We start from the raw sequence: 16,476 nt of genomic DNA on the forward strand, positions 1-16,476 counted from the left end.
GCCTCGTCGTCGTAGAGGCCCCGGGTGTGTTCGATATGGGGCCCCTCCACCACGCAGTCCCAGATCATGCGCCGCAGCTCCGGGGGAGGCGGGGGAAGAGAGGGAATTCGGTGCACGGGGGAGTTGACATTTTATCGTGGTGTAGAGGAGAGAGAAAATACTTCATATGGTTTTCGAAACTTGGGAGATTTATTACACGGTTTATATACATTTTGGTTGGAATTGTCTCTAGTATATATGCTTCAAACGGACGCCGGCGAAACAAGCCCACCCAAGAAAACGAAAAGTAAGAGTCCATTTGATCTTTTTCTTTCTCCACCCAAAACCTGCTCACCCTCTTCTGGCTTCGAAAACTCCCTCAAACGTCGCCAGCCGTTGCGCACACCTAGTGGTAAGCAGGCGGCGGCAGACGCAGCTCCTCGCCGCAACACTGAACCGACGATAACGCCTCCAAGCCACCCAAGACCCTCTGTTCAGCAAACCCGTCACCACGGCGCTCGCGTCGCGCCACCGCATCCTCCTCCAGCACCGCCTCGTACGGGGGCAGCCTAGCCCCGTCGTAGGTCGGCAGCGGCGATCCGGTGTCCCGCGGGGCTTGTAGTTGCTGTTGTCGCCGCCGCCGCCGCCGTTCGCGCCGTCGCCGCTCGCTCTCCAGGCGGTTCTGCGCGGCCCAGGACGACCTTCCCGCGCGGAGGGGAGGCAGACCGGCGAAGGCGACCAGGGCCCTGCGGAGCATGCTGCTGCTGCCCTGATGGAGGCGGTAGATGTCCTCTCGCCTCCGCTGTTGCTGGGCCTCGGCGTCGCCTTCCTCCAATACTCGGTCTTCTCGTAGGTCGATTATTGAGACATGGTTTTCTCCCACCACTACCGAGAGCGGAGAAGTTGACAGAGTAGCATCAGCCCGGGACAAAGTAGCGGCCCCCGTAATACTAGTAGAATCATCGCCCGACGCTGCTGCTGCTGCCGCCGCGGCCGTGGGCGCAGAGGAAAGCCAGTGCAGGAGCGCCTTGGCGAGGAGCTGCACCGCCCACCCTACGAGGAGGACCGGCCCCGTGCAAAAGAAGAGGAGGAAGAAGCCGGCCGTTTGCAGTCCCACCGTCCGCTCGTCGGGGTACGGCCGCTTGTTCCTGTTCCAGGAGAGCGTGGTACAGTCGGCGCCGATGCGGCAGGCGAGGGAGTATAGGCCGATGCCTACCGCGAACAGGAGGATGCAGATCGCGGGGGTCTTGTCCATGTTGAGACCGGGAGGGGCTTCGTTATTGTCGTCCTGTGGTGGTGGTCTTGGCCTTGGTGTCCCGGTGTAGAATGGGGAGGACGGATTGTGAGGGTTCAGGGGGTCTGGGAATAGGCTTCGTGTTGTGATGGGGCTGGGGGGCGATGCCCTCTGTAATGTCCCGGAAGACTTGAAGCATTATGGGAGCCATCTTAGGAATATAGTTGGGTTGAGATTATTAGAAGGCTTGATTGGATATATCTGTTGTGGGAGAGGCTCTGTACAGCAAGTCCTGGTGACTGAAGAATCTGCTTGGGTTTCATGCAGAATCACGGATTGTGAATGGAGGATGGCGTTCATATATGTATGATCAGTTGCATCTCCGAAACTACACCAGCCTGTAATGTGGGAAGAGAAAACTGGCACAAGTCAAGCATCTCTCGACATTGGCTACCACTGAACTCTATACTGAGATCAAATATGCGGCGGAGCTGGCATAGTGCGTCCACTCTAACCACCATCCAAGTTCAGGCTTTGACTATTATGGTGTAGGCAATGGACCATTTAGAGTATACACTTTCAAACACACCCCGCAATATAATTCGGTTTGAATATATTATAGTAGACACCGAATCTGTAAGCTACTCCTCACCATGCCACAATGCAAACGAATATGTATCAACGCCGAAACCTCTAAAAAGCAAAGTCATCAACCAGCTGCGTCCACCGCTCACTAAGGAGAAAGGAGCGGCGTGTCTTCATTCGCGCGTCGCTCCTTGCTCCGTCGGCAATTCTGCTCAGCCCACGAAGGCACTCCCGCCTGCAGAGGAGGCAGGCCGACGAACTTGACCAAACCCCTGTGAACGATACCGCGGCCCTCGACGGCATAAATTCTCCCGTCTCGATGCTTCTGGCCCTCAGGACCACCATGGACGGGGCCGGTGCCGGGAGAGGGATTGGATGAAGGTGTACCGCCATAACGCAAGCATGCGTTGGCGGGCAACTGGAAGCCCCACAAAACAGGTATCATAGGCAGTGTAAGGAGGAAGAGGAGAAGGAATCCGAGCCATTGGAACTCCCACTGTCCCGGGGAAATGGAAGAATGCTTGTGCTCGTTCCAGCCGAGCCTGGTATAAGTAGCGAGGCCGAGACACACGACAGTATACAGGAAGATGACGCGCAACCAGACGATGTCGTTATTGGGGTCGTCACTGCCGGCAAGGCCCTGGAAGGTGTCGAATGATATGGAAGACATGTTTGGAATGCGAGTGAAGCTGATCTGGTCAAGTGTATTGTAGAAATCCCCCTTTTTTGTTCAAATTTCTCAGGTCGGCCACGTTAGAGCGAGGTGAGAACTTGGCGACTCGGTGTCGCCGATGCTATGAATTAGACTCTCCATAAGCCCTCTCTAAAACAGGTGAAACGCCACCGCATTGTTCTTCTTCAACTCCAGATTCACGACGAGGACCGGCTCCCCGTTCCGCGTCTGCTGCTCGCACTGCACCTTGGCGACGCCGAAGCGCGCCTTCATGGTGTTGCTGGTCGGCACGAACATCATGAGGTCCTGCTTCCGCTTCTGCAGGCCGCCCTTGGCCGCCCCGATCCGCGCGACGGCCCCGTAGTCCCGCACGTTGGCCGCCGGGTACAGGGGGCCCAGCACGTCCTCCATGTGCACCCAGGGCGTCTTGCTGTCCTCCGAGAAGCCGCAGGCCACGATGAGGTGCCCGATGTAGTTGCCTGTCAGCTGAAACTTGTGGAAGGCCGTGAAGCTCCGCAGCCCGCGCGTCACGAAGACGCGGTTCTGGGCGTCCCAGAGCTCCCGGGGCGCGGTCTCGATCAGCTGGACCGCGGAGCTGTCTTGCAGGCCTTGGATGTTAAAGTATACGGCGCTGAGGATGTTGGTGCCCACCGCGGGGGCTCGCTTCGGTTTGTAGCGCTTCGTCACGAAGATGTCGTTCTCGCCCGAGCTCAGAATGCTTTCGGAGAGTGTGGCTAGCATCTGCGGTTTCGTGCGGACGTATACGCTGGCGCCTTCGGGCTTGAGGAACAGGCCAAGCTGCGGCATCCGTTGGTTATTAGTTCCCAACGTATGACAGTGTAGTGGCATGACGACGTCTTCCGTGTCTTGGGTGGGGTGTAGGTAAGTGCGAATTCGCAGGCCTTTGTTCGACATGGAATAGTCCGAGTTAAACTTGAGGTCGTGGTCGAGGACGAGATTACCGAGGCCGGCAAATTCGGCAGGGCTTTGGGCCAGAATACCGCGGTATGTAGAACTGTCCTGTCGCCCCGCGGATTGGTTCTCCATCTTGGCAGTCCACGCGAAAAGTGTCAGGTCGTTGTTGTCACGGATGATCTCTTCTTGCAGTCTGACAAAGGCTTGGGCGCCTTCCCCATACAGCATGGGCATATTGACCCCAAACAGACCGATGAGACAGTATGCGGTGTCTTCCAGTTTGGTCGTCTGTCGGCTTGCTGCCCACGACATCCTGCGGGCGACGGGAGTGTCGGCGAGCAAATCACGAATCTCGGCGCCGGGTGGAGGGGATAGGATGCTAGCATCGATCCCCGTAATGGACGAGAGCTCATGGCAGAGCGACTCTCTCGTGCCAAAGAACCGCCAGGCGCCATCGTAGAAGTAGGCCTCCCGGGGCGCGATGGTCTCCTGCAGCGTCCACCCCCGCGAGAACCAGCGGGCGCTGCGCAGGGTATCGCGGTCGCCGGCGTCGACGTCGGACAAATAGACGAGACACAAGGCGGCGTCGCTATACCACTGGAACATGGAGTTGATGGACTCGGTCAGCTCCGCATTGTTGGTCTTGTCGATGCAGCACGAGTCGATCCAGACCCAGGCGTGGCCGCACTCGAGGGCCTTGCGGCACGTCCTTTGGATCTTGTCCCATCCCCTGGCCGAGGTCCGCGTGTCGACGTTGGCGAAGTCTTGGAAGGTCACTTCCTGGGCGTCCCAGGTGTGGGACAGGATGGCGAACGGCTCTGGTGGGCTGCCGATGAACTCTTTGATCTGCAAGGGATCGCTGCGACAGTCGATGAGCCTCATGTCTGGGGTATATGGCCTAGTTGATTGAACGTCTCAACCGAAGAGGCACTGGCCGTCTCGATGTCGTCAAGCTGCTTTATATAAACAATTGCTGAGGTGAGGATGCGCCTGACGCAAGCGCATTTCGGAACGGGGCCGCAAACCGCCAGTTGGTGGGTCGAATTGCTAGTGGCCGGAATCCTACCAGTAAACAAGAGTAAAGATGAAGACTGATGCAGAACACGAGTGTTTTTAGTACCAATAGTCAACAGTGGTTTCTGTGACAAGTAGGAAATCTACAAGCCAGCTACCCAAATTGTTGTTATGCGTGCGTTGCACGCCATCTGCGCCTTGAAGCTGTCGTCCTTGATCGCCGTAGAAGCCTTGCCGAAGTCGTGGTTTACCAGCCTACTGTTACGCACGCTGCTAGGCACGTACTTACAAACATGCATTTGCCATCCCCTCATGCCGCATGACTGCGAATGGTCGTATTTTGTCTTGGTCAGGTGGCTCCAGGCGTGTCTAGTGCTCCGTCGGACAGGGATATCGTCATCGTAGAGCAACACTCAAGCGTAATATTGATCCTCCTAGGTATACAGTTCTCGCGAGAGGAAGACATAGGGACGTCTTAGATGGCGGTGAAGATGGAGATACCCAGAACACGCTTCTTCGATTGCTCAAAACATCTTATATTTGTAGGTAGTCAAGACTCTAGACTCCCGTACCTCTCTGGTACTAGACTTGTGACACCGAGAAGAGTGTGCGCGCCTTGCCCTGCGATCAAAGAAAGCAGGGCTTAGAACTGAGGGCATGCCCTTTGCGAGTTTCCTTGTCCCCACTAAGCGATATAACTGGTAGAAAAGCACGCGCATACACAGAGAGAAAGTAGAAAACAACAAGATAATATCAACCATCCAACACCTACTCCTGCACGCCCTGCCACCCGTCCAAACTCCTACCCAAACGAAAACCCAGTCTTCAGACCACAACGCTTAGCAGTCGAACTCGCACCACAGGTCAAACTGGTGTCGCTGCCCGTTGCTGATGGCCGGGCCCTTGTACTTGTAGTTGGGGCACTCGTGCGAGTTCCAGACCTGCGTGTCGTACGTGAGCGTAAAGGAGCTGCGCCACGGGCCGTCGTTGCTCATGAAGCCAGAGGGCAGGGTCCCGTCGAGCCAGAAGCTCTTGTCCTTGGTGGTGGGGATCTCGACCTTCCGGGGCGGGTTCGTGGCGCCCCACTGCCCGACCTGGCTCCAGTCGTACGTCTTGCCGATGGCCTGTCCGTCCTTGTCGACGATGTCGACCTTGTACTTGTCCGTGCAGTGGGCGCCGCAGAGGCCGTTGGAGGCTGGGAAGTCGTGTGTCAGTACGCGTTGCTAGGAGTAGGAGGAAACAAGAGAAGGCGAAGAATGGGATATTCTTCAACTTACAATCAATGGCGATGTGGGCTTCGCACTTGTCCGGGTTCTTGCGTGCCGCTAGAGTGTGTGTCGAGACGGTATTGATGGCATCTTGGCTGCCGACATCGGTAGACGACGACTCCTCAGGTGCAAGTGGCACGGCTGCAACGGCAGTGGCCAACAGGCCCTGGACAATGATGTTCTTGAGGACAGACATTCTGAAGAATAGTGAAGGGCGAGAGGTTGTTTTGTGCGTTGTTGGGTTGGTTTATCTGATGCTGTTGATGATGATGAGATGATAATGAGACAGAGGAAAGAAGAGAAATCTAGAGACACGACGGGCTCTTCTTATAGATATCTCAGATTTCAACTAGGCTAGGCTTGAAGTCAACTTGCGTCAAGGCATCAGTATACTCAGCTTAGTGTTGCTGGGAGTGGTATAGTAATATTGGTACTTACTACAGGTGGACAAGCAGAATATCGAAACGGCCGACAAAGGTTCACTCTAGACAGCGCTAGAGTGATCTGGACTGTTTCTATGAATAGCATCGTATACTCCTTTAGCTTTGGTTTGGTTACAACGGTCTTGCATCATATATCCACCGACGGCAAGTATTGTGGCAGGATGGGGTTATTGGCTCTTAGGCAGCCGCAATGCCTTTGTCTCGATGCATCTTTCTCAGCCACAGTCCCTGCAATCTCCCGAGATTACTACACGGCCCCGCTTGCAGCTTCGTCTAACAACCCGATTGGCTACTCTTGTCCCTTCAGCTGGGGTATATCCAAGATCCTACGATCTGCCAAGTGGTGGTTTAGCTTCTTAGTCAGACAACCGCTGCTTTGATTAAGCTTCTGTCTAGATGAAGTACACTCTTGGGAATGTTGGGGCCTAGGCCAACTCAGCCTGTTTTGCTCTCGGGACAGTGCGTAGCCGACAGATAGGCAGTACACTAATACTAATAGTAGTTAGATGCCGCACTAGGCGCAGGGCTGAACAACTCTCGATGAACTCTGCTGAAGATCTCAAAGTTTATCAGGACTGCATTACATGCAAGTGGGCACTTCGGCGCCCCAGTGCGGCTACATCGCAGACTAGCAAACTCTCCTGCGCCCCTTTTCGTGGACACGACGTGGGGATGTCGTCTCGAACGCTGCTGCTACAGATTACTAATACTACTACTCAGTGCAACTCGGAATTCTGAGCAGTAAGCGGCATCCCCTGCTTCCATTCGTCATATAGAATCTTTGTTCAAATTTCTACCAGGCAACGCTCGTACATTGTTGAATACAAGAGGTGATCATAAGGGAAAGTCAGCCTGGAGGCTGTCAGTGAACAGAATGGGCTTCGACATCGAGCAGGATATATTTTGTTAGAAGTAAGTATAAAGGTGGAGTGAGGTAGCATCAAAGGATTGTGCAAACAGGGGGGATATAACCCGAATGTCTGATTGGATGCTGGCAATGACCGAACCAACCGGGCCAACACCAACCCACCTGACCACATATCTCTGAGAACCTCAGCTCCTTTACCGGGCATTTACGCTGTGTAACTCAACATACTTCTGCCGCGTCAACCATAGTGACGTGTACAGCACATCGTCATATTGTCATCATGCTTGACTTCACCGCACTTTCTTCTGTCAGAGCGCTCCCCGAGGCCCTCGGGATCACCCCGTCATATCTGCTTACCTATCTAGCATCCTGAGTGGGGCTGGCCCTGCTATCATGCAAGTTTGTAGCAGCCGCCTTCAAGAAGCTGGCATCTCCGCAGACGCTCAGTGACCCCATTCCGGGCTTGTACAACACCCTGCAGTTCATGTTCAACAACCACAGGTTTATGAGCCGCGTCCAGACCGCACTCCAGCGGGACCGCCACAGCCTCCTCCGCTTCTCGCTGGGCCCCAAGACCGTGTATCTCGTGACGGGCCAGCAGAACGTCCGCGCCGTCTTTGGTCGCGACCTGGTGCACGACGTCACCAACCAGGAGCATATGATACGCTATGCCCTGCCGACCCTGTACAAGATGAACCCGGCCGAGGCCCGGCGCTGGGAGGCTGGCCAATCGGGGGTAACCAAGACCCCGATCCCGGGTACCGAACATGTACCATCCCGCCAGCGCCTCTGGTACAACTACGAGCATATCTACGCCGAGTACCTGGGCAAGCCGCAGTATATGAAGCCCTTGACCAGGTCAGAATCTTATCTGCTCAGCGGTAACAAGGACAGCAACGAGCGTGCTGAGCCCGATGGGTTTCGACCCCTTACCTCCTCCATGTCAGCAAAGCAAATCACGATACGACGAACGGAGTCCAACCCCATGAATTACATATTTGGACCAAAGCAAAAAGTAGATGTCTATTTTGAGTAGTAATGACAGCAATAGGTCCGACCAGTCTATAAGAACCATCAATTGTAACCAAATTAGCAACCCAGCTTCGGGTTTAGCAAATCCAGGATGAGATTCTACATCACCAAAGACCGCGCCAACCGCTTCAATATCCGGCCCATGTTGGCCTTGTCATCGCCACTCGCCGAGTGCCGGGAAGTCCGCTTCTGTCTGTGTCCGTGGCCCCCGTGTCCCTCCCTCGGCGGCTTCTTTCCGCCGGATTTCCCTTTTGACCCGGCGCCTTTCCCGCTGCTTGAACCCCCGTGGTGATGTGACGAGTTAGGCATCGTCCACTGGCCGTATGTTAGGCTGGGCTCTCCGAGCTATCAGCTCACAGTTTGATGTACTGATGTCTTTGATGTGGATTCCTGTGGTGGTATGGGCCATTGAAACCTCCGTGAGAATCTTGCGCTAGTCAGGCGGGAGCTTCTGTTGCTAGCCCTTCTGCAGAGGACATGTCAATAAAGAGCCCCCTTTTTACCGTTTTGGGGGGGAAGAAGAATAGGCATGTCACTTAACTGATGGCTGGCCTGGGCTCTACTCCAAGTTAAAGGGGGCCCTATCTCTTGGATTCCCTCCAGGAATTCCGGTCGTTCTGTTTAAGAGAACTCTCTCAAGGCTTCTAAGTAGCTCGTTTTGGTGGTCGGTATGGGACAACGGGGTGCAACATATAACAATGAGCTATTCGACAGAACACTCCTGGGTCTTGCTTCTTCAAAGAAGCCTCTGCCTCCATCGTGCACCAATAGCGAGTTTTATATAGGAAAGCTTACACTGATTGGGCTCCAACAAAGCCCAACTGTTCTTTCGAAATTGGGTCTCTACCCAATGTATGATATCGACATTCCGTTCAAAACCGGCTTGGAACGCGTGCTCGGTACTACTACCCGAGGCCCTTTTCAAAACGATTGCGCAATTCCGGGCCCGTACGAATGAAGATTTGGGCCTCAAGAGGCGCGACGGGGGCTTGGACGAATTATCCCCGACCCGTCATCCCCAACCAACCGGAGGCGGGGGCGCTACAGGGGTTCATGTCTCAGGAGCTGATACCCAAGGCAGACCGCCGACCACTGAAGTCACGCCCGCCTGTCCATGACCCCCTAAGCCACATTGCTGTGCCATTCATTGCTCTCTGAGCTTCAGGAGAAGATTAACCAATCGTGGTAGAACATGCTAGCTAGGATGGAAAGCAGCTTATCTGCGAAAGGGGTCAATCGCTTCGAATTTTCCACAAGTGCAGTGGTGGACAAGTATAACAGAGAGCGACATATTTAGATTGATGTGCTACAGAGAGCAAATGATTGTGCGGATACTAAACTAAAATCAAATAATGTGACAAAGGAGAATAACCGTATGGTGTTGCAGATACACAAAAGAAAGTGGTGACTAGGGGTAAGTGACCCCCTACTGGGGTGCCCTACCTCCATATTCCTCGCAACATTCTCTCGTTCTTTTTGGGTGGCTTTTCAGTTTTCTAGTTCTTTCTTTCCTTTTCCGATTTTCACTTTTTCCACATCGTCCTAGTCTTCCGGCTGGTGTAACAGTGAGAAATAGGCGCCAGTCAGCTCAAGGGTGCAAGACCCATGAAAGACTGGAAGTCTGCAATACCGACAAAGCGATAAAGGAGCAGTAGTGAAATCAATGCTCTACCGTAGATATGTAGAAACGGCACAGAAGGCCCCAACCAAAGCTAGCAACTATTGGGGGAGGTGGGAAGGATGAGCGATGGTGGTGGCGGTCCCTGCCCCCCTGTCGCAGCTGACGTTTGGTGGTTGGGTTAACGTAATGATTGGCCCCGAGGCGATCAGGAAGAACGCCTGGGACGGCCTGATGGGCCATGGCGCGCCGCACTGCACCCAGTGACGTGCTGCAGATGCGCCGAGGCAGAGCAGTCAACCGCGCCGCAGTAGCACACGAAGGGTTGGCCAGGGGAGACAAGCTCAGCAACTTTGGCGCAGCTTGGTCGCTGGCCCTTGTCTCCGGTGTGATGTCTGCGGTAGTTGTCTTTGCGCGCAGTGGCGTGGCCGCAAGAGCAGCGGTAGAGTTTCTTGCTTTCGTTGTCCTCGCCATGCACCGTAGCGGCATGTCTCTTGAGATCGTTGGATTTCTTGAAGATCCGCTCGCAGAGACGGACATCGCATCGGTACAGTTGCCCAGAGCCCCTGCGGCCCCTACGGCCCTTACGGCCCCTACGGGAAACCGCTGGCGAGGATGGACTGGGCGAGCTTTCTTCTCCGACGAGGTCTGGGGTGTTTGGGGGCCGGTGCGGGGGCGTGGGGGCAAGGACCTCCCATCCTCCGCGTAGTAAATGCCCAGTGGGTTCACTGCTGGTTGCAAGGGCTGTCCAGGCGACCACTGAGGCCCCGAACTGCTCTGCAAATATGCATTTCTTCCATAATCTACTACTGGGAGCGGGGGGTTCGGTTGGAGTAGCAATGGATCAATGAAGTCGAAGATATTGAAGTCACCCGAGAATGGGGAGTTATTGTTGTTGATTTCGGGAGAGAGGAAATCCACAAAGAGCGAGTCTTGGTACCCTGCCGGCAGACAGGCGTTGCCAAAATGCAATATGTTATCGGACATATTGCTCCGCTTGGCCGATGGCTTACCATCCACCAAGCTAGCAACCTGTAAGCGCCATGAGCTGTGGATTGCCTCTCATGACAGATACATACCGGTGGACAGAATGCAAGCGGCTCGAACGCGGTCCACGAGCTGCCAGGGGGCAGCATTAGTGCTGGTTTTGCGTGGAGGATGCGGATTGAGTATACGCCTTGGAAAACATGTTAACTTTTTCCAAACATTGTAGTTGACAGGTTGTAACTACTTACACTTCATATATATATATAGGTTGACTTAGGAAGAATGAACAGCAAGTTGTGTGAGCGACAGGGGGCAAGGGATGAAAAGTGAGAGGTGTTGATTGAGTTTGTTTCCCCATTTGACTGACATGGGATTTTACCACACATATTATACGATGAAATACAGATCTGAGAAATCGAGGCACCATATGAGGCGCACTGCTCTACCACCATGACCGCATCTCGTCTATTGCTTGCTAATGAGCGAAGAGCCTATCCATCCAGCTGCAAGAGGGTGCTCGCGTCACCGAAGTCGACATCAATGATTGGCATCCATCGATCGAATTCCGAGGTCGCGAGCTGGTGTGACTACAAAGCTTTGAGAGTACGCTTCCACGTGGGTAAATCCAAGATATATGTCCTCGGTTTGCGTCTCTTCCCAGGGTGGCGGTGATGGCTGTCATCGGTAGGTCAGCTACGCCTCGCGTGCATTCGACGTTCGGCGATATAACCTCTCCGCACCAACCAGAATCGGAGTTGGGGGAGTTATTAGGAGGTTTTTGTATCGACCTGCGATACGCAAGTGGACCGGGCACGTTTGAGGGCGTCCCTCCGCTGTTGGAGCAGGGCTGACAGGGGGCGGTTGGCAGGGTTGGCGTGCTGCAACAACAGGCTTTGGAACAGCTTGAGCTGACATGGCTGCGTGCAATTAGGCAGAAGCGGGCTCACTTCTGAAAACCCCGGCAGGCAAGCTAGCAGGCTTCAGCATGAGCCTGAAGCATGTACGGGTACATTCGTCTCAACTCGAATGCTGGCCCTGAGTCACAACAAGTCAGAATGTGGCATCGAGTGTCGAAGGATCCATGTTCTGAAAGTACTGGTCAAGCAACCTCTGTGCCGTTTGTTAGGAAGCAGTTGTAAGTGGCATTATGATACGGATAAGACTTACCCAATCGATGATCTCAGATCCTCCAATCATCTGGATCACGGCGTCGCCATATAATCCCACATGGTGAAACCGAATGTAATCCGAGGAAGAGCTCAGTATCGGTCTCCGCCATCTTCTGAACCATTAGGTCCAATGCCAGCGCCGCGACATTGGCCTCAGGGAAAGCAGCACTGCTAGCAACCCATATCCGCTGAGAGTCAAATAACGCTCTGAACTCTTTGCTGGCGAGCTCTCGGTACTCCGTCTCACTGCTCGCCCTCTCCTGGCTGTTGGACCGCATGCGGACGGATACGTCAAGACATACCACCATAACCGCAAGCAGAAAGTCGTGCACAGGCAATGCGGCGAATATCCACCTGTCTTCGTACAACCAAGCACCGGGCTCGCATGCCTGGTGCACCTCCGCTGGGCGGGCGAGCATCTCCAGCACTGCCTGTACATAGGCGCGTCGTGAGGGCCCAAAATCAGGTCTTTGCTGTCGGAGGTGACTCCCAGAATGCTGTGTACTGAGGTCTGGTAAGCAGATGTTGGTTACAAATGGGTAGAACGTACTGTAGACTTACCTCGGCTTGAAATTTGGCAGGGTGCACCACCCCTTAATTGAACGTCAGTTGCCAAGTTAAAACAACAGGGTAGTAGAGGCATTTCCATACCCAAGACCATAAACCGACCATTGAAATACCACGAGGTCAGCCTGTCGCAGGTAGACCGGGTAGGCAATGCGCTCAAAGCATCACCGAGACTGCAGGCCTGACTGAGATGGCGTAGACAAGTAACCATTGTCTAGTGTCACGTGGTTCATGTCGAGTGCCTTGATACAGTGCGCCATGGGTTGGTTCGGGCCAGACAAGTGCTCTCGTACCTCGTTGATGTCGTCGAGAATGGACAACCAATGGCTGGGATCGATGTATTTCAATTGGCCGTCTCCCATCTTCTGGAGATTTGGAGTTTCTGGAGACAGTGGTGCAATTGATTGGTCATGCTTCTTGGACAGTGGTGTATTGACCAATGTTGGAATATCATTGCTATCATTGCCCCGAGCCAGTTAACGTCATGCGGCTCACCTCAGGGGTATTTGTGTATCCTTTAGCGCATGGCGATTCATGCATCTGGTCTTACTAACTCCGCGTATATGTGAACTCGTACGTGAAAGGTCCACGATCGACAACATGGCGCACACCTTCTGCAGCGAGAACGTGTTGAGCCCCAGCGCACCTACACCTCACCCCACCATCCACCATCCACCATCCACCATCCACCATCCAGCTAGTCCTTTGCAGTTGTGGCGTGCTACAGAACGGCGAACGGCTGGCGCTCTCATGCCCTTTAATTCAACCTGGACAGCGGCCAGGAAGATCGAGAGGCAACCGGCATGATAGCTGAAGGCTTGGAGGAAGATAGCCAAGTAGTTGCTCTGCTGGTTGGTCACGTTTGGGGCCCTACTCTGAACTCGCCAGCTTACCCGACCCTGACAATCAAGAGGTAGGTAATAAGGATTGATAACAGGCAGGATTCCCAACGGTGCCGATGATGGAAAGTGGCTGTCTGAACGAGTGGTTAACTGCACGGATTTGATTTCAGACTAGCTCTTCCTAGGAACCGCCTTGGGTATAACTTCGCTCAGTTTCAACTGAGCAGGCCCGCTCGGCCACTGTCCGCGATTGTCAATAACCCACGGTAGAGTCGATGAGTTACAAGTTCGCTTGTAGCAATGTTCGGAGTGCCGGCCAGCCATTGCTTAGCCACTACGTACGATCATCCGTCAGATATCGAAGTTATCCTCCCTTTTCTCTCTCTCTCTCTCTCGCTTTTTTTTGTTTTTCTTCTCTTCTTCTTCTTTTTTCTGCTCCCTTTTCCAAATCCTCGCATGTCTCCCTCCCCTGTATCTCTCATACAGGGGGCTATAATATCAACATCGACAAACATCCTCCTGCTCCGTTGTCGAGTTATCTGTTTAAATATGAATAAAGTCCTGAACCTATCTACCACTGTGAAGGTTTCATTACAACAGCCCCAGAATGACAGTGCACATGATTTGAGCGGTTGCCATCAAGCAATCTTTGCTTGCTCCAGAAGGACTAGCGAATGCTCTCACCTACGCCAACATTCTTTTGTTTTTATCTGAGACTTGAACCCCCGCAGCCACTCATCCATCCATCCATCTCTTTGTGAAGAAACCACCAAGAGATGATCACCTACCTCCACACGCCATCCATCTCATTGACCTCATCAAAGCTCTGAAAAAGAAAAAGTAAAAATCATTGCGCTTGGCCCCAAAGGCACCACCCTCCGCGCCATCAGATAACCACCAAGCACATCTCCCAGCCCCAAACATGGCCGACGACGCTTTCCTCCACGGCCTGCTCAAGGACGCCGCCCGTAACTTCGCTGCAAAGGCCAAGGAAACCCAAGAATCCAACAGTTCAGACCCAGCCTCTCAAGCCCTGCTCACGCAGTTCCTCATGCCCACCCCGGACGAAGAAACGGACCATCACCGCAAACAGCTCCTCGACCAAGCCTCCAGCCCCGGCACGATGATCGCCCCTACCAAAAACCACGGCGCCCTCGTCCCCAAGAAGTCCGACGCCCGCAGCCTCACCACCACCACCACCACCCGAGCCGTCACCGACAACAACAGCGTCGGCAGCAAGGAGGAAGCCCGATACCACGACTTCGCCGGCTTCTGCTACACCGACGCCGTCGCCATCTTCTCCACGCACCACCTCATCTTCCGCGGCCCCCGGCCCTCCGTCAACAGCCACGCCTACGAGCGCCTCGCCGTCGGCGCCATCGCGCTCAGCCCGGGCGCCGACAAGGTGCTGCTCGTTCAGCGCCGCGGCGGCGTGAACGACCCCCTGGCCGGCAAGTGGGAGATGCCCAGCAGCCTCTGTGGGGACCGCGACATGACGATCCTACACGGACTCGTGCGGGAGCTCTACGAGGGGACGTAAGTTTTAATTCATCCAGTCTATTCTGCTATCCGGTCTCTAGATCGGGGTTTCACTGACATCATGCGTGGGGCACTTTGGTGAAGCGGTCTCATGGCCAACAAGATCGTCGCCACGACCGGCTACCACGAGCTGATGCTCCCGTCGAGCCAGCTGTGCCGCAAGTACGCCTTCGTGGTCGAGACAGGTGTGTGGGCCCTGTTGCTCGATCTCGAGAGGTACCTGGGCTGCGTCTGGGCCAGCGAACAGAACATCGCCATGGGTTGGTGCGAGGGGCACAAGCTGGAGTTCACGGGAAAGGAGGAGCGTCATCTTATCCTTCGAGCTTTCGAGGAGAAGGAGGATGTGGCGCCTGTCCGGGCCATTTCAAACTAACTTGCGGGCGCTTCACAGTGCCGAGATGAGCTGTTATGGCCCGTCTCATCCGATAAGCTTATTGCATAATTGATACTGGATATGACTGCAACGTCTTCCTATCTATGCAATGTGAATGGCACGATTCTATTACCTACAGATGCGTCAGAGGCCTAACGAAAGAGACTAGATAACAGCCAGTCACATATTACAGATGCCACGAAAGATTTAGTAAGCAACTCCATTCTGCCATAAGCCCCTTCTTGTCTATCAATTCTGTCCCATACCTGCAGCCGTGGCGGCCGTGGTGCTGGACTGCGAAGGTCTTCCACTAGACTGCTCTGCTACGGTGATCGACGTGGCATGTATGCTACATCCATAGGCCCAACGACTTCCTCGCAGTTGCCCAATCATTCATAGCAGCAGCAGCGTGTGTACCCCCTCCTATGACCATGTAGATGTGCACCACCTCCTCGGCTCCGCGTGGCCTACGCACTACCGCCGTCGTAGCAGCTCATCGTGTTCTTCGAGTTTTTCAATCTGACGAGGGAGTTCTCGGCGATGTTCTCTCAAGACGCAGTGGGGTTGGGGTTCATCTGCAGCAGCGACGGACACTCATGTCAGTTCTCTCTTTCTGTCAACAGGATCAGTCGGGGTCGGGGATGGCTCTTACCTTGCGCTTGGCGCCGGGGGCGTCGGAGGTGTTGACGAAGCGACGGGTGTAGATGTCGCGCTTGTGGGCGCGTCCCTTGGGGGTCTTGGGCTTCTCCTGGGCCTCAACCTTGGGGGTCTGCGACTTGACCTTGCCTGCGTGGATGCTTCCCGTCAGCTACGATGTTGCGTCCCCGGTCGCGTGACTGGATTGGTTTCCCCGGTGCGCGGGGTCGTGGAGAAACTTACCAGCGCGGGCGAGACTTCCGTGAACCTTTCCCATGATTGCGAGTTTGTATGTGTGCGCGTGGGCGATTTGCGTGGGTTCGGGTTTGGTGGTTGTAGTGGGTTTGGTGTTTTGCGATTGAAGATCGTGGGTTGGTGTGGTGGGTTTGGGTCAGGAGAGAGAATTCCGGCTTTGTTGTTGGAGGATGACTGATGCGACGTCCAAATGAACTCTGCGCTGGGGCAAACATTTTGTGGGACCAGGCAGCCAGTAAGCGCAGCCACCACCAAAAGTTACAATGGTGCAGGTTCAGCCTGGACACACTGGTCTTTACCCCAGCCCCCGTCTCATTACGCCCTGGGATCTCAATTAGCAATATCTGCGATAATAGCTATGAATGAAAGCAGGGTTGTATCCATAGGTATCACTGGGATGTTGTCATGCGGGTATTGGACTGTCAGGAGATGCACGTGCTTGCAACTAAAGGACTAGGTAGACTTTCGGCCGATGTGGA

The 16,476-nt window shown here is 54.4% G+C and overlaps 9 protein-coding genes across 9 annotated transcripts; 2 read left to right on the forward strand and 7 right to left on the reverse strand.

Moving 5' to 3' along the window:
- Nucleotides 1–385: 385 nt before the first annotated feature.
- PG986_009650 (uncharacterized protein) lies at nucleotides 386–1,234 on the reverse strand (the record flags this gene model as incomplete). The annotated part of the gene is made up of 1 exon (XM_066845872.1): nucleotides 386–1,234. The coding sequence occupies one exon, from the start codon at nucleotides 1,232–1,234 to the stop codon at nucleotides 386–388; it is 849 nt and encodes a 282-aa protein (XP_066698270.1).
- A 712-nt stretch (nucleotides 1,235–1,946) lies between these two features.
- Nucleotides 1,947–2,468, reverse strand: PG986_009651 (uncharacterized protein; the record flags this gene model as incomplete). Its single annotated transcript, XM_066845873.1, has 1 exon — nucleotides 1,947–2,468. The coding sequence occupies one exon, from the start codon at nucleotides 2,466–2,468 to the stop codon at nucleotides 1,947–1,949; it is 522 nt and encodes a 173-aa protein (XP_066698271.1).
- Nucleotides 2,469–2,621: 153 nt separating this feature from the next.
- On the reverse strand, nucleotides 2,622–4,268 carry PG986_009652 (uncharacterized protein; the record flags this gene model as incomplete). The annotated part of the gene is made up of 1 exon (XM_066845874.1): nucleotides 2,622–4,268. One exon carries the CDS (start codon nucleotides 4,266–4,268, stop codon nucleotides 2,622–2,624), a length of 1,647 nt encoding a protein of 548 aa, XP_066698272.1.
- Nucleotides 4,269–5,239: 971 nt separating this feature from the next.
- On the reverse strand, nucleotides 5,240–5,864 carry PG986_009653 (uncharacterized protein; the record flags this gene model as incomplete). The annotated part of the gene is made up of 2 exons (XM_066845875.1): nucleotides 5,240–5,595; nucleotides 5,678–5,864. 2 exons carry the CDS (start codon nucleotides 5,862–5,864, stop codon nucleotides 5,240–5,242), a joined length of 543 nt encoding a protein of 180 aa, XP_066698273.1.
- Nucleotides 5,865–7,259: 1,395 nt separating this feature from the next.
- PG986_009654 (cytochrome P450) lies at nucleotides 7,260–8,015 on the forward strand (the record flags this gene model as incomplete). The annotated part of the gene is made up of 2 exons (XM_066845876.1): nucleotides 7,260–7,286; nucleotides 7,380–8,015. The coding sequence occupies 2 exons, from the start codon at nucleotides 7,260–7,262 to the stop codon at nucleotides 8,013–8,015; spliced, it is 663 nt and encodes a 220-aa protein (XP_066698274.1).
- A 1,822-nt stretch (nucleotides 8,016–9,837) lies between these two features.
- On the reverse strand, nucleotides 9,838–10,616 carry PG986_009655 (uncharacterized protein; the record flags this gene model as incomplete). Its single annotated transcript, XM_066845877.1, has 2 exons — nucleotides 9,838–10,152; nucleotides 10,218–10,616. The coding sequence occupies 2 exons, from the start codon at nucleotides 10,614–10,616 to the stop codon at nucleotides 9,838–9,840; spliced, it is 714 nt and encodes a 237-aa protein (XP_066698275.1).
- A 1,050-nt stretch (nucleotides 10,617–11,666) lies between these two features.
- Nucleotides 11,667–12,954, reverse strand: PG986_009656 (uncharacterized protein; the record flags this gene model as incomplete). Its single annotated transcript, XM_066845878.1, has 6 exons — nucleotides 11,667–11,726; nucleotides 11,784–11,813; nucleotides 11,854–12,289; nucleotides 12,347–12,378; nucleotides 12,646–12,734; nucleotides 12,930–12,954. 6 exons carry the CDS (start codon nucleotides 12,952–12,954, stop codon nucleotides 11,667–11,669), a joined length of 672 nt encoding a protein of 223 aa, XP_066698276.1.
- A 1,162-nt stretch (nucleotides 12,955–14,116) lies between these two features.
- On the forward strand, nucleotides 14,117–15,106 carry PG986_009657 (uncharacterized protein; the record flags this gene model as incomplete). The annotated part of the gene is made up of 2 exons (XM_066845879.1): nucleotides 14,117–14,730; nucleotides 14,818–15,106. 2 exons carry the CDS (start codon nucleotides 14,117–14,119, stop codon nucleotides 15,104–15,106), a joined length of 903 nt encoding a protein of 300 aa, XP_066698277.1.
- A 548-nt stretch (nucleotides 15,107–15,654) lies between these two features.
- PG986_009658 (40S ribosomal protein eS30) lies at nucleotides 15,655–16,044 on the reverse strand (the record flags this gene model as incomplete). Its single annotated transcript, XM_066845880.1, has 3 exons — nucleotides 15,986–16,044; nucleotides 15,759–15,892; nucleotides 15,655–15,681 (listed from the first exon to the last, which is right to left on the reverse strand). The coding sequence occupies exons 1-3, from the start codon at nucleotides 16,017–16,019 to the stop codon at nucleotides 15,655–15,657; spliced, it is 195 nt and encodes a 64-aa protein (XP_066698278.1). The 5' UTR covers nucleotides 16,020–16,044.
- Nucleotides 16,045–16,476: the final 432 nt, after the last annotated feature.

Source organism: Apiospora aurea, assembly GCF_038362705.1.
Source record: "Apiospora aurea strain CBS 24483 chromosome Unknown utg000006l_segment0_segment0, whole genome shotgun sequence".
In the NCBI taxonomy this organism is placed as follows: domain Eukaryota; kingdom Fungi; phylum Ascomycota; class Sordariomycetes; order Amphisphaeriales; family Apiosporaceae; genus Apiospora; species Apiospora aurea.